At 42.9% G+C, this 16,973-nt stretch overlaps 1 protein-coding gene across 2 annotated transcripts in view; it reads right to left on the bottom strand.

Moving 5' to 3' along the window:
• Positions 1 to 16,973, bottom strand: part of Itga6 (integrin subunit alpha 6) — a 70,863-nt gene that overhangs the window by 20,311 nt on the left and 33,579 nt on the right. For both annotated transcript variants that reach the window (XM_021191925.2, XM_021191924.2), the window contains exons 5-11: positions 15,119 to 15,250; positions 11,948 to 12,158; positions 11,098 to 11,291; positions 10,864 to 10,952; positions 9,699 to 9,817; positions 3,771 to 3,869; positions 3,495 to 3,556 (exon numbers count right to left, since the gene is read on the bottom strand). In XM_021191925.2, coding sequence (XP_021047584.1) covers positions 3,495 to 3,556; positions 3,771 to 3,869; positions 9,699 to 9,817; positions 10,864 to 10,952; positions 11,098 to 11,291; positions 11,948 to 12,158; positions 15,119 to 15,250 — 906 coding nt within the window. The remainder of the gene's footprint in view (positions 1 to 3,494; positions 3,557 to 3,770; positions 3,870 to 9,698; positions 9,818 to 10,863; positions 10,953 to 11,097; positions 11,292 to 11,947; positions 12,159 to 15,118; positions 15,251 to 16,973) is intronic.

Raw genomic sequence — 16,973 nt, 5'->3', positions numbered from 1 at the left:
TGGCTGACATTTTTCCAGTAGCTGGAAGCCTGTTGTTTAGCCTCACACAGCTGTTGTACACAAGTCTCCAGGCTGCAGCAGAGGTGGCCGGCTGCTCCGTGCCTCTGCTGACGCAGCCTGGAGGCAGGCCAGGATCGGGACTGTCGGAAGCTCACTGTGGACTCTGGACTCTTCACTGGGTCACTGGATGAGGCTACTGACTATGCGCCCCATGGGCCAGCACTTCAACCACTGGCATTCATTAAGCACTCGCTGAAACCGTCAGAGGAAAGAGAGCAGGGGAGCATACACGGGGAGGCGCGTCAGAGATGTCAGCCTCCGAGAAAAACTCTGCTGCAGAAAATGGAGAAAGTGGATGTTCTACTCTTCACGCGAGGGGGAAGGAAATCTTTTTGTTTTTTTTTTTGTTTTTTTTTTTTTTTTGAGAGTTTGTTGTTCGTTTGAGACAAATTTCACGTAGCCCTGGTTGCCAGGAACTGTTCCTCTTTCCTGCACCTCCCGAGTGCTGGAATGACAGGCATGCACCATCACACCTGGTTTCATACAGTGCTAGTGTGGAACCAGTGCTTTATACTTACACAGCACTGGGAATAGACCAGGACTTTATGCACCCCAGGAAAGCACTGGACTAAGCGAGCTACTTACTTACACTTCCGGCCACGAGACTGTGCGTTTTAATGTCCTCTTTATAAATGTAGGAAAGGAAATTCAGAACCCTACAGCGAAGGGCGGCAGCATCAACAGCTCCAAGTCTCTACCTGGCACACAAAAGCTGGCTGCTTTATCCAGAGGCTTAGAGGCCAGGTCTCACCGCCCTTCCCCTTCTGAACTGGTCCCTCTCCTCCTCCTCTCTATCCTCCCCAACTCCAAACTAAACCCTAATCCATTACTCTTCAGATCTTAACCCAGACTTTAACCAGAAAGCCTGTCCTGGCTCCTCCTGAGCCACTGAGAAAATTCTACCTCTGAGGCCATACACTGGGACTTACTGTCCTCCACAGTGTAGAAGAACTAAGGACAAAGACTGCATCACCCTTGTTCACCAACTACCACACTTGATAAAAAAATATTACCTACAGGACAGATGAGTGGAATGGAGTACCTGGCCCCATGCCACCCTATGCAGGGCATGACACGTATGCATGTGCGCACACACAGTGTGATGTCATCTTTGCACTGAAATCCTATTCACATAGGTAAGACAAAAACTTAGAAGCACTGACAAGTTTCCAAAGCAATTTCTCTGTCCATCTGAGATATTCTTAAATGTCATGACTGCCAAATGGAATGCCCCTCATTTTTGGCCTTCCGCAGCCCCGACACCATCCACTTATCAGTGACCTGCTCACTCCACGATGAACCAGATGAAGGCTCAATGCTGAGTGCCCCTCATAGCAGAAGTAAAGGAGGGCGTGGGTACATTAAAACCGTTTAGCTACCAAACCCACGCTGACCCTCTGTAACCTCCAGACAACTCACGTCATCTTAAAATCCTCATAGGTCACCTGTGTTGACCTCCTGAGGCTCAAGCCAAGAAGACTCATTAAGGCTCAATTATAAATATCTGTGCATGCAACGCCACACAAGAGGACTGTCAAGCTAAAATATCGTGGCCCCACAATAAGCTCACTTGTGGGATACTGGGGTATGATGCTGTTTTGTGGAAATTCTGTTTTGTTTTATGCAGTTTTGTGGAAATTCTGTTTTATTTCACTGTAAAGTTATTACTGTGGAAGTATAATGAAAGAGCTCTTCTGAGTGAAGAGGTCCACCTATCACAGGCTGCAATGAACACTCAGGTAATGGAGTGGGTACATACTATAAAGGAGACGCACATAGCAAAAGACGCTGCATTAAAGTTAGAGGAAAGCTCATAACTCTCTCTATAAAGGCAGTTGTTAGACGGGGCACACCAGTGAGATCTGACACCTGTTGCCAAACAATGGTTTGAGGGGGGAAATCTGAATGGAAATGTTTTCTCATTTATTCTCCCTTCACAAGAATACAGTCTATTCTTATTTCTTGAATTCACTACAAATGCACGTAAAAAGCATCCAGGTGAAGAAGGTGTGTGTTTGCTTATCATTAAAAAACATGTAACATGGGGGCTGGAGAGAGGGCTCAGCAGTTAAGAGCACTGACTGCTCTTCCAGAGGTCCTGAGTTCAATTCCCCGCAACCACATGGTGGCTCAGAACCATCTGTAATGGGATCTGATACCTTCTGAAGACAGTGGCAGTGTACTCACATACATAAAATAAATAAATATTAAAAAAATAATGCAATAAGGGGTTGGTAAATGGTTCAGGTTGTAAAGTGCCAAGAAAACGAGGAATGAGGACCAGTTAAATCTCCAGACTATTGATTTTTTTAAAGCCAGGCATAGTGACCTTCCTGTCATATCAGTACCAGGGAGGTGGAGATGGCTGTGTCCTTAAAGTGTCTACTGTATAATCCTGAAGACAGAAGTTAGGATCCCCAGAACCCATATGAAAAGCTAAGAAAGGACGGCAGCCTGTGCTCATCAGCCCAGCCCTGGGGCTCACTGGCCAGCCAGCTCTGCTAATGCAACGAGCCTCATTTTCACCAAGAGATCTCTCTCAAAGAGTAAATAAAGGTGGACAGCCAGCAATGATGGAAAACACCTGCAGATGTATTCTGACTTCTACACACGTGTGCACACACACTTACCCACACAAGCACATGCTCAGTTAACCATGTAATTACATGTAAGTACATACACACACACACACACACACGTACACACACACACACACACACACACACACGCACGCAAGAATGCAAATCCCGCACTGAGCGCCAGAAAAAGGAAGTAGAATAATTTAAAAGACAAAGTGCCTTCCATCTGGTTGTCTCCTTGATCAGCTTCATAACCCTAGACAGTGGTGGCTTAGGGGCACCGTTTTAACTGACAGGAAAATTAAACCCAAGGGCCAAGGACTTGTCCTTTGCTGTGAGTCAAGCAGAACTGAAGCCAGAAGCAGCAGCGGGGTCTTTGCTCCTCTGGGCAAGCCTTCAGGTACCCAAGGTCCCGTACTGAGCACGGCTTAGATGATGAGGGGCTGCAGCCTCCGTGGGAGGGGCAGGCAGCAAGGCTGGTTAACTTGGCGAGTGTACCAGCTGCAGCTGTGCTCTGGCTGCCAGAGGTATCTTTTCACAACTGCCACCCATTTTCCACAGGCTTTTCAGAGACCGAAAGGGAAGAAGCTGTTGTGACAGCAGATAACTGCTCTCCCAAGACATCCCGTCCCAAACCAGCTGCTCTGGAAAATTCGAATGGGGATGAAATGGAGAGCTTTCCTTCCCTCCTCATGCTGCGCCCTCCCGATTAAAGGGGAGACCACAGACAAACTTCCTCCTCTAGACAAGACTTTATGAGCTCACTTTGGCCACTAGAGTTTTGTTTTCCTGTTATTTATACAGAACTTTCAACCTGGCAGTTGAGAAGATGTTTTTAATGTATTGGGCACTTACATATTGGAGGGTTATAACCGGAAGGTTTCGCAGTATATTCAAAACAGGCTTTAACCTTGAGGCTGCATAAAATCAAACACATATTTCTTAAAAGATGCACTGTAGCAGTGGAAGACCCCACCCTGTCCCCAGCCCTCCAGTGTCCCCACTGCCTGCTAGACAGCGTCTCAACTCGTCCCCTTGTCCAGCGCACCCTTCCCCTTCTCAGGGGCTCATCAGGTCAAGGAGGTCATCACAAAGCTGAGAACTGAGCCAACCCCCAGGAAAGGGACTCACCATATCCCGCTAGGTGACCCACACATGGACTTCTGGCGGAGGTCAATTCTGTTAGGAGTCACTGTGATGGTTTTTAGAATGTTAATCACTGGCCGGGATCTGTAAGCAAGAGCGAGAACGGATCTAAGCCTTTCGTTATCTTTTGAGTCATTCACACATTAGGCAGTATTTGCGACAGCCCTGCCTCTTAACAACCACAGGAGAATGGTATGTGTTGGTGTGACTTCTACCCCTACTGTGGGAACAAATCAACTAATGGATATAAACTTATACAATATTTAAAACTGAATTATATTTAAAAACCAGACATTGCACACAATGTCTTCAAGCAAATACTTTCTCCATTAAACACACTTACACCCCAGTGATCTTGTATGTTCTTTTCAGACATGTTATCTGTCTACGCTTCGGTTACAAATACGGCCTACTGTCAAATATAAAAATACAGTCTCAACTAAACAGGAGCCTTTTTTTTTTTTACATTAACTATTCTTTGTGGAGGTGTGTATCATTCATTAACATTTGGGGGAGGGACTTGTTCTAACATATAAATATGACTCATTACCATTCACCTGTTGTGATGCTTAACTATAACAATGTAAAGTTCTCTATGTAATCAATTATCACCAGCAGTCATGCTACAACACTGTACAGAAGTCTGTGTTTGGGCTGGAGAGATGGCTCAGAGGTTGAGAGCACTGACTGCTCTTCCAGAGGTCCTGAGTTCAATTCCCAGTAACCATATGGTGGCTCACAACCATTTATAATGAGATCTGGTGCCCTCTTCTGACATGCAAGCATATATGCAGGAAGAATACTGTGTATATAATAATATAATAAATACATAAATAAATATTTTCTCCTTTTTTAAAAAGGAGAAATCTGTGCTTACACTTGAGTTTACTTATGAATAAATCCCCAGCAGTAGAGCTTCCAATTCAAAGAACAGGCATGTTCGAAGCCTCAGGAAGCAGAGGCAGAAGGGATGCTGTAAGCTCAAGGCTAGTCTGGCCAGCCAAGGTTATATAACAAGAACCTGCCTCACTACATAGATAAACAAATAAACTTTGTTTTACTTAATTTCTAAAAACCTATACATACATATATAAAAGTATACAAAACAGCTAGGCATAATGGCACATGTTTGTAATTCTAGCACTTGAGAAGCTGAGGCAGGATTGCAAATTTGAGAACTTCCCAGACTATACACGTTCAAGGCCAGCCAGTACTTCATAGTGAGACCCTGTTTGTCACTCAATGCTCATTAATCCCACCTCTCCCGCCCCCCTCCCAACCCCCACCCCCAATTCAACTGTTGGCGAGTTTTGTGATTTTAGATGGCACCCATGAGTGAGATCATGTGACACTGTCTGTCTGTGCCTGGCTTGTTTCACTTAACACAGTGCCTAACTTCATCACACTATCACAATGACAAGATTTCATTTTAATAGCTGAACTGTGTTCCGCTGTGCATATGCACATTGTCTTTATCCATCGGCTGATGCTTAGGTTGTTTTGAATAAAGCTGCGATAAACACGGAAGCCTGGGTATCTCTTGCGACGTGCATTTCACTTCCTTAGCTGGTACATTTGCTGGGGCATAGGGTAGTTCTTTTAATTTTAAAGAAACAACCTCCACATTGCTTTCCAGGATGGGTGAACTAGTTTAAGTTCCTCACCAACGTAAGCATCGCCTTTCTCCGCATTCAGGATGGCGTTTGCTACCTCTGTCTTTCTGGTAAATGCTATGTCCTGGAGTATGGCAATACATGCATTTAATTACACATATTTTAATGATAAATAAATTCAATAACCTCCAAAGATTTATACTGAGACACCTGCGTGGTTGTTAACAGGTGTCTTCCCTGTATGTTAATTTTAGGAAGACTGCCAATCATGAACTATTTATTCGCCTTCTTTATCTGTTGGAATCTTCCATTCCCCACCGTAAGAACAGACTAACATCCGGGTATGGAAACACACATATGGTAACTGGGAGGCTGAGGCCATCTTGAGCACATAGTAAGACTTTTGTCTTTAACAAAGCCCCACAGTATCTCTGCAAACCAAACTTGAACCCTTAACCATTCCCCTTCTCTGCTGCGCTCCAAGCCCACAAACAATAAAATAAGTCTTCCCTTTGGCTCTGCTCATTACATGAAAACATCTTTTCTCCCTTATGTTGTTCTCTGGAGCAGAGAAAAAGGACAGCAGAGGCCTTTGGCTTGAGCCATAAGGAGCACTGGCACCTGGTGGCAGTGTGCTTGGGGGAAGAGGGGCATGATGGGAAGATCCTGCCTTACCTCTCGCCTTCATTGCTCCCTCCAGAACTAAGAGGGAGTACAGAGTTTCACTACCATGAGGATCCAGCCAGGACCCTGGTGAGCTTGTGGTAAACACGGACATCCTGATGAACATGTTTTTCCTAGGAAAATCTTCCAATCCCCAGACAGCTACCTCAGCCTTCTGAATCAATGCACTGGTAGCTGCAGAGGGTGCAAGCCCATCCTGGGAAATGCAGGCATGAGGAACAGTGATGGGGAGGGTAGGCCCCAGGAACAGTGACTACTCCCACATACCCTATTTCTCCACGTTTCCTACTGACCTCATCCTATCGTACATTCAGACAGCTGTGGATTTCCAGAACACTAACTAGATGCATTCTTGAATTCTGACAGCACACTCAGAAAGTGAAAAATCTGTATCTTTTTACTTATTGTACTTATTCATGCATTTTAAAATAAGTTGTCATCCAGGGTTTTGCATATTAATTTGTTCATTAGTACATACATCCCAAAATATTTGAACACACTTGGCTGTGAGTCTGTTTTAATTTAATATTTTTTAAAACACATAACACATACAGAACACAGCATGTAAGCATGATGGGAAGTGTGTTTTTTCATGCACAAGGCAACTCTTACGGTTTATCTGCCACATGGCTAATTTCAAAGACACTTGGGAGGTTCAGGTTGGAGGATGGTCTGAGTTGAGGAGTTCAAGACCAGCCTGGGCAGCAACATCAAGAGCATGTCTCACTAACAATGAAAGTGTCCTGTGCGGGGCTGGTGAGATGGCTCAGTGGGTAAGAGCACCCGACTGCTCTTCCGAAGGTCCAGAGTTCGAATCCTAGCAACCACATGGTGGCTCACAACCATCTGTAACAAGATCTGACTCCCTCTTCTGGAGTGTCTGAAGACAGCTACAGTGTACTTACATATAATAAATAAATAAATCTTAAAAAAAAGAAAAAGAAAGTGTCCTGTGATGGTTTCTTCTCCCAGGGGTTTTTGGAGGAAAATTATATTTTAGTTGCAGTGGATGCCTGTAACAGCTCACATTTTTCTCAAAGTCTATAGGGCAGTGGCAGCTCTGAGCCCGCAGCGCCAAGCCTGCAGTGCCGAGCCCACAGCACCACACCTTATTACCCATTGCTCTAAAGGGAATTTTAATAAAAATACTCTAAAGTCAAATTTAAAAAGAAAAATGAAAAAAACGAAGCAAAGCAGAAACCACATGAGTGTGATAACACACTGCTATGATCCAATATAACCCATGTACCTTGGAAGAAGTCAAAGAAAGACCGAGTTTCAGGCCAGGCTGGGTTACAGAGCAAGGGCCTGTCTCAGAAACAAAACAAATAAAAACAAACCCCCCAAGCCCAACCAATCAAATGCTTCATGCTCTTTCTTTACTTTTTCTTTCCGTTTTTGAGACAGAGTTTCCCGTGTAGTCCTGGCAGTCTACTCTGTAAACCCAGGCTGGTCTTGAATTCACAGAGATCCGACTGCTTTTCCCTCCCAAATGCTGAGATTAAAGGTGTGTGCTACCATGCCTGGCTTTCAGATGGCTCATTTTCAAAGAAATGTAAATTAAATCAAAAGGTAAGATCACTTAACTAGCAAAAATTAGATTCATATCTAATACTGTTAAGTCTGTGAGAAAATAACCTCTCAATGAATATAAAGTAATATATGTATATGTAATAAATGTATGTATTAACGTAATTGGTTGCTATCCTATATCCTATGAATTTTTCTCTTAAAAGCATCATATAGTGATGTATATAACGTACCATGTCATGTAGTTTTTAATAAAAATCCGACACTATCTACATTTTCCATTGGTTTTAAAAATTAACTCAGCATGTTTATAATAGGCTACTTCTATGTCATACAGGACAACTGTAGGGGTCTCTTCTTTTCTTCTGCACCCAGAGGGCTGAGAGATGGACCTTAGGTGCCAGGCTTTGTGGCATCTGCTTTGATGCACTGAGTCAGTTTGCTGGTCTAATTTCTACATATTATTTTAAAACCGGTAGCTCTACTTGGCCTGGACTTTACTATGTAAATCAGGCTGGCCTCAACTTCCCAAGTACTGGGGCTAAAGGCATGAGCCACCTCGTCGGGCTAGACATTAAATTTTTACAAACCAGGTTAGGAACAGCAATACCTGTGGCCTTTTACTGACCATAAAACAACAGTGCTGCTCAAACCCGTTATGTCACTCTGAGGAAGCCAGAATATTTAGGAACTTCATTTTCTATACATTTGAATTAACACTAATTAACAACAAGGAACTTCAACTTAAAAAACCAAACTTTCTCAAATGGTGACTGTCAGGAGTGATGGAAACGCATCCAGCAGCCCACTTTGCAGGAAGGACCACAGCCTCTCTGAGCGTCTCTAGGTGAACCCAAATCAAGTCTTCAGATGCACATAGAGACTTCCCTTTCAGAAGCTCAGTGTGAGGAGCTGGCTGTGGGCCGCACGGCCGGAGCTCATGCTGCAGAAACTGTCAGAAACTGACCTAGAGCATGACAAGTGTGAGGTTTTGTTTGTTTGTTTGTTTGCTTTTTAACCGATGCTTTCTGTACCATGGGCTGGAGGGAAGGGGGGCATTTAAACCATCACCAACAGTACGGCAGCTGGTCAGATAAAACATAAACCTGTTCATCAACCCTCATTCAGAAAAATACCCAGAGACTAGGGACACATGTCATAAGGCCACACACGGGCCAAAGCAGGTTACAAACAATTGGGAAGTATTTGTTTATTAGCATGGCATATAGAAGATCAGAAACATAAAAAAAAAAAAAATACTAATTTTGGAGCTTAAGAATGGATGGTAAGACAAGTTGAAACAAAAGGGAAAATAAGATTTCCTTCTTGATATGTTTTACTTTTTTAATCAAAAGGAAAGTTGCTTTTAAAAAATGCTTTTGAGGGCTGGAGAGATGGCTCAGCAGTTAAGAGCACTGACTGCTCTTCCAGAGGTCCTGAGTTCAATTCCCAGCAACCACATGGTGGCTCACAGCCATCTGCAATTGGATCCGATGTCCTCTTCTGGTGTGTCTGAAAACAGCTACAGTGTACTTGCATACATAACATAAATAAATCTCATGTGTACGTGTCCATGTTTTTCGTGTGTAGGCAGGTACTTGCATAGATGTGGGTACGTGTGGAGAAACACCGATTACTCTGAGTGAGTCAAGAGACTCCTTGATTACACTTCCACTGTATTCGCTGAGGCAGGGTCTTTCAATTAAACCCAGAGCTACCTAACTTCAGGAATCCCTCCGGGGCTGGAGGGCCACCACACCTACCCAGCAGTGCTAGGTCGGTGCCCTGAAGCCAGAGCCATCTCCCCATGACTCAAAAATAAATAAATAAATAAAAAATAAAAAAGGTTTTAAAAGATACATTTAGGAAGCAACACTTTCGATGAATTCTGACACATTTTACTCCAAATCAGTTCAATATTAGCAAAAAAATTACATAATTTTTATCATATACTATTATATCCCATCAAAAACAATCTTAAAATTTATACAAGCCTTTGCTTCAAAAAAAAAAAAAATCAAAACAATAGTAGTTAGAGTAAGATCATTCTGAAGTTTGTTTAACCAAAGTCAAAGACAACACACACCTGAAAATTGTGACGGAGTCTGAGAGGGAGCCCACAGCAAGGTCAGGGTAGGAATTCCGATCCAGGTCCATATTCCCAGCGATTGAATAGCCGAAGTAAGGTGATGTCCCCTCGAGAACCTGGAATACACAGGGCACTGGAGTGAACACTGGGCCACTAGCTGAGCTGAGAAAAACACAAAAGAGCGAGGGAGGAAGCTCAGGGGTACAGCACTTCCCCAGCACGGACAGAGCGGTGACTGGGGTCCCTGTCACCACGAGCAGTAACAAAGAAAACAGAGAAAGAAAAAGGTAAAGTTCATTTTGAACAAAAGCTTCAGTTCGCTTTCAAACAAGCTAAATTACATTATAGATGTACAGTATGATTTATTTCATATCATATGATTTATTTCATAAGAGCCACCTGAGTCACATAGTATTCCAAAGGACAAAAGCCTACTTTGTTTATTAAGTTAAACAGAGTGGTTTAAAGTCAAATCTAACTGCACAAACCCCCGACAACCCCCCGTTGTATTTTCAAAACAAGTTAGAACTTTTGGTGTCTGAATTCTCTGTGTAATTACAATCTTCTATTCGTTTGCTCAGTTTCAATTCTATTAAACCCACTAAGGGAAACAGCACAGGCCGCCTCCTCCCGCCCTCTGGACAGAACAGCCTTCGCTCTGGGTTTATGCTGATCTCCTAACTTAGCTAAGATATTTTACAGTTAAAACAAGCAGATCACTGCATCTGTGTAAGTGAGTCAAAGCCATCTTCCAGTGATACTCTGCAGTTCACACTGGGCTGGAGAGGTGGCTCAGCCAGAGGACTCCACAGTTCTAGTCCCTGCACCTGTGTCAGGAGGGTCACAACCACCTGTAACTCTAGTTCTAGTGGATCCTCTAGCCTCCTGAGGCTGGCGCTCTCTCTCTCTCTCTCTCTCTCTCTCTCTCTCTCTCTCTCTCTCTCACACACACACACACACACACACACACACACTCTGTCTCTCTCCCTCCCTCCCTCCTTCCCTGTCCCTTCCCTCCTCTCTCTTACACACATAATTAGAAGTAAAATAAAAACTTTTTTAAAATTCATACTATGGAATTGAATATTTGAAACAAATAGTGTGGAAATTTACTTAAACCTACATGTAGCAAAAAGCTATTTTAGAGAGGTTATCTGGTTACCTGTGTTGGCTTGGTAATTATGCCAGTCGGGGATCCATGATAGATAAAAACCTTCCCCAGATCATCATAGGGAGCTCCAACAGCAATATCTGTTGACATAACATTTTTTTTTTAAAAAATTATCATTTAAAAAAAAAATACTCCAGCGTCTTCAAGTAAGATGCATAAGTGTGCTCATTAGGTACCCGACCGACTGGTCTATGACGGTTGATCATTTCCTAATCTATCACCCACCTGGATACCCATCTTGGTTAATATCGCCTATATTTTTCACTGAGATTCCAAACATCGAGTCTTTGGTTCCATTTAGACGAATCGGCTTCACATTACTCCATTTGCCTTGCTGGTTGATGTAGACGTAAACTGCACCCCCGACTTCACCATCCCTATCAAAATACTGTGGAGCTCCGATAACGATGTCTTGCCACCTAGAAACACAGCGAAGGGGAGAGCTAGGGACCACTGCTAAGATGCCAAAAGGCTTAGGGAAATGACTAACAACCCAGGCTCCAAGAAACACAACAGAGAGCCTCAAAGACTCACATGTCATCAATTAAAATACTGAACAGAAGGTCTGCGATAAGTCAAGGAAATAGTGAAGGTAGCAATTTAAAGGCAGCTCAAGTCAGAGCCACAGAACAAGAGGACTTCCTGCAAGGACCTGCCACTCCATTACCATTTCCAGCTGGCCCCAAGAGCAATGAATCCTCTAGGTACCAACATGGTCACCACTTCCTGCTTCTGTGAGACAATCGGGATGCTTAACAGCTGTGCCCTTTACCCCTAAGAAACCACAGATTGTCATGTAGCCAATGTCATTTTCTAAGTCTTTTTCTTTTTTTTTTTTTTCAAATTTAAATTTTTAAGAAACTATGGTCTCCAAACTCATTTCACGCCGCGGGGCTGGGGTGGGTAGGGAAGGGGGATGATGATGAATGCCAGCTGTCAATCAATGATAAAGATGGGACAGGACAGTAAAAGCATGGTTTTTTTTTTAATTAACGAGCACATAGTCCCTTCTCTAGACCTACGGAATGCAGCCATCAGCAATGGTAGCTGAACATAATAACAAAGATATGCTTACCCATCTGCATTGAGGTCCACCACCGCCACATCATAGCCAAACGAAGAAGCCAGGCCTTCTCCGTCAAATATATACTCAGGGAGCAGATGTGCGGACTTCATGTCTCTTTTTAGCAAAACTACAGCCCCACTGTGATTGGCTCTTGGAGCACCAGATACAAAAGTGATGTCATCTTTAGAAACAATACCCTTCCCTGAGTCCAGTGAAAAGCCTAGAAAAATAATACAGAGCCACGTCAACCCTGACCTTTGGGAGGACACAGAAGTGCTAATTCCACTATAACCTTTCCCTCTGGATCCACACACACCTCCCCGCACACCGTCCGTCCCTCTACTTCCATGTTTACTACAGGAGTCATAGCGCAAAAGGACTTGACAGGTCAAAGGCAAAGTGCTACATCACTTTTACTGCTTCCTATAGATATTAAGACTTAAAAAAAAAAAAAACACTTCTATGCTATTTAGCACTTGTATAGCTTAACTTGTGAACCATTCCCCCATCTTAAGAATCAAATCAAATCCTATTCTGATATTAAAATATGACAAAGGAAGAGCAAGCCAGATACTGAAGTCCCCTAGGAATGCTACAATCACAGTGCTCATTACTGAGTCTAAGTTACAGGGTTCTTCCGCTGACCAGTGATTTACATGAACAGCGTCTATACTTTCCAGTCTGGTTGGTAATCGGGTAAGAGCAAATGCTAATACACATCGTAAGTAGCAGCTCATTACTTTGGACCAAGTCAGTTCTCAGGCACAAACATGCAAACAAACCATGCATGGTGATTCAGTCATTTGAGAACCTCACATCAACAATAGAGGTGAGTGAACTGTCACTTGGATCAGCGAGGTATTGCTCAAAGGGCAGACGACATTGGGACGTCCAATTATAACGCACAAAGCAGTACTTGGGGTGACTCTAAGGTTTGCTTAGAAAAGCAGATAGGACTATCCATTGCCCAAAACTCTTCAAATGAATCCATCTTCCTCTACATATAAAAGTGGCTAGTGCAGAATAACATTAACTTCACCCTTTTTGTTGGGTTTTATTTGTAAAAAGCATCACCACTACTGTTGCAGTTCTCAAATTGTGAGGTGAACTGAAAATATCATGAGCCCCAAGTTGAGAGCCGGGAGACACGGCTGACCCAGTGCTGAAAACCATCTGGCAGCTGAGCATGCTTTTTCTATGTGTGTCACTGGAAATGAAATAGAAAATAAGAAGATTTATGCTCTGTATGGACCAAAACAATTTTGAAATGACCACGAGCAAGGCATTGTCATCTCAGAGGTCACAAACCTAAGTAGCTATTCATCATCACATCAGGGAATGCGTCGGGCCGCTCCCTGGGAGGCCGCGTTTTATAAACAAACTGATCAGGATCTGTATAGGAAAGGCTGGTCAGAAACAGCAGGCCTGTCCGAGTGCATGGAGAGATTGAAGGAAAACGGTTAAGCAGTATGGTAAGAGGCCGGGCTGTGGCATCGTGACCGATGAGCAGTGCTCCGTCCACAGGCTCAGGCAAATCATTACACCCTACACCCACTCATCTTTGAAAACGAGAACGTCACGGCACAGACCAGCAAAACATTAACGACATACATTGGACTTCTTTCTCAGACATCTACTTTTGAGGAAACCCATTCTGAGGGAGGCAAAGGGGTCTGAGAACAGACAAAATGGCTCGAATCTCCCTATGTTCTACCAGTAGCTATGTTTATAAACCCCAGAGGCATCTGACCGACCAAACTTCTGGCTTGTTCACTGGAATAATTAATAGTAGATGCAACCCATCATAAGATGATCCCCAAAAAGCACATATCCCTAAAGAGAGCTTGCTGGTTAATATATGCCCATGGAAAACATTGGTTTGGTGCCAATTTCCTGGAAGATCCTAGCCCAGAGATCCTGTCTTGTCCTGCAAAGCCACTAACAGACCTCGTGCACCCGGCCCCTACCTGGGGTCATCGTATTTCATGAGTATTTCTCTATTGCTTGGAAAATTATTAACGGTGTGACCTTGAGGTAGAAAATTAAGCTCCCTCAGTAAACACAGGGAGGGGTGACAACCATCTTTAATAATACTGTAGATATGTAAAGCACTGACCATAGTATCCTACTCATAGAACAGGTGTTTAATAAGCAGCGGCTATAAACATCCTTTTGATACTGTCTTATCAAGTTTGTACAGGGGATGGGAATGGTACATGAATCGGTAAGGGATTTTCTTTTTTAATAAACACTACTGCTCGTGTGTATTTATACAATTAGGATAACTTACATGTATGTTTACTGTAGCATACTGTTTAGATGTACTTACTTATTCAGAGCAGCTTTTTCCCCTTTTATTAAACCTTTCATTCTTCCAGTAATATTTCTAGAATATGTGTATTCCCCCACCCATCACTTTTAAAAAATAGGTTACTATGTAGCTCTAGAAGATTTTTTACATTTTTCCAAGAAATGTACAGTAATTATTCTTTATGTCAACTCACACCAAGAATTAAAGCTTTTAAAAGCCTTTGTGTAATTACCATAATGTGCAGGAATAATTTAGGACACCATTAGTAATGCAAACAAGCCTCAGGAGTTAAGGAACTGGCACTTAGACACAATCTGGGTGTTCTCCAAGCTGCGTTAGCAGGTCCTGGTTGGCCTCCTCTGGGAAGCCCTGTGCCACCCACAGGGCCCTCTGACATGGAGCCTCAATCCAGTGGCAGGGCCAGGCCTTAGGGAACGGCAATCACCAAGGAAGGATCTGGAAGTCCTGACCTGCCACTTAAAAGTAACTTTGTGAGTGGAGCTCTTAAGTGTTTGTCTAAAAGAGGCCCTGAAGGCAAAGGAAGGACCGCTCAGCCTACTCTGAACGCCCAGACATTTCCTCAAGGCTTCACAGGCAACCATCAGCTCAGGAAACACAGCTCCCTTCCAAATGGGAGGGAGCATGATTTGGGGGTGACGGCAGGTTCTGTCCCACTTTGTAGAAGCTCAGGCCAGAGGAGTCAGTCAGCAGGCAGCCTGCCTTCCCACAAGCACAGGGGTGAAGCTGAAGCAAATGCAGCAAATGCAGCAAGGCCCCTGCTCCCACTGGGCCTAGTCCCAGCTCTGGGCCCTCAGGTGGAGTCACCCAGTGTCTGAGGAGACAGGCGTGGTGCCTCTGCTGGCTCCTACCTAGATAACTGTTAGCAGGAACGGGCACGAGACTTTCGTCATGATCAGTCTCTCCACCAACTTCATAGGGCCCATCTTCAAAGATGTTCATGTCAAAAAAAGTGTTATTCTTTTGTTCTACACGGACGATCCCTAAAGGAATGAAATGGAAAACAATAACAACAACAAAAAATAAAAAATAAAGATGAGGCAAAATAAAACAGATGGTTCTAACAAACATCCCTCATGTTGTCAGGGAGAACAGAGAAATGTAGAAGGAGAGAGAGAGAGTGAAGAGGTGATGTTTAAGATTCTTCAGCATGGTGATGTAAGTTTTTCCTTTTATTTTGGTGGTGGTAGTAGTGTTTGAGACAGGGTTTCTCTGTGTATCTCTGGCTGTCTTGGAACTCACTCTGTAGACCAGGCTGGCCTCAAACTGAGATCAAAGGTGTATACCATCATATTTGGCTTTCAGATGGTTCATTTTCAAGGAAATGTAAATTAAATCAAAAGGTAAGCTCAAATAAGTAGCAAAAATTAGATTCATCATATTTAATACTGGTAAGTGCTGGTATTAAAGGCATGCAACCACTACCACCCAGTGATCATGTAAGTTTTTATGTGAAAGAAATCTGTTCTAGGAATCTTAAAAATCACCCATGCATTCTAATAAACTATTTTTATTACACCAAGAAGCTAGATGGAAAATGGAATGTTTGCTTAGTCAACAGAAATCTGTGGAAAACTAAATCTGAATGACATGAACTTGGAATAAATGACTATTTTGTTTTCTATAATTCTCAATCAAGTTTCCTTTTCTGTAGTGTAAAGTGAAAATAATATATCCATCACCTCTTTAAACTGCTTTAATGAAAATTTCATCTTTTGGAAATTCTACAATTCTTAGAAATATTTCAGTATATTAAACCCAAATTACAATATGACCTTTTAAAACTAACATTTTAAGTGAGAGCTGGTTAAGTCAGAAGATATATTTTCCATGAATTAAAATGGACCTAACTGGTGGGTGTTTTTATTGTTCTGTTTTACAATATAATGGCCTACCAAAAAAGACTCCTTCTAGATACAAAATGTTCTTTTGATGAGATTTGGTTCTATGAGAAAGCCTATCATAGATATGAGTGAGGACAAAGGAAAGAACTCCCCAGTGTCATAAAGAATGACATAGGCAGGCCATTTTAATAACAGTTGGGACTAGAATTTGTGTGTGTGTGTGTGTATGTGTGTGTGTGTGTGTGTGTGTGACGCTGGAGAGGCCCTCACACATGCTAGCATGCCCTATATATCAAACTACACCCCTGCTCTTTTCAGTTTTAAAAGAGTTCTTTTTTAAACTATATTTTTTATTTTAATTTGTGTGTGTGTGTGTGTGTGTGTGTGTGTGTACATGTGTAGTTACAGGCAGTTGTGAGCTGCCTGATGCAGGTGCTGGGAACTAAACTGGGTTCTCTGCAAGGCTGGTGTGTACTCTTAAGCACTGGGCCATCTCCTAGCCTCACCCAATTCCTGCCCACATTCTTTATTAACCCTGATTTTTGGTTTCCATGCCTCTACCTTCGCATAGTAATCTTTTCCTGGCTCTTTTTTTTTTTTTTTTTTTTTTTTAAATTTCGCAAAATGTTTTATTCCCAAACCAGATGTGGTTCTCTCCATCATAGACTACAGCAGTTCTTATATTCTTCCTAAGTTTTCCAGAGAAACTGATGTTTATTAAAGGAATTGACCTGACTCATCTGATCAGAACCGTGGGCCATTTTCCTCCCACACCCCAATGTCTCCTTTTCTCACCATAATATAATACTGCCGACCAGCGTTACCTCAAATTGCCTCCAATTTTTGCCTCAAAAATCCCCCA

Source organism: Mus pahari, chromosome 3 (genome assembly GCF_900095145.1).
Source record: "Mus pahari chromosome 3, PAHARI_EIJ_v1.1, whole genome shotgun sequence".
NCBI classification, from domain to species: Eukaryota; Metazoa; Chordata; class Mammalia; order Rodentia; family Muridae; genus Mus; species Mus pahari.
Note: the sequence above shows the minus strand (reverse complement) of the source record. Positions and strands in the feature narration are given on the sequence as shown.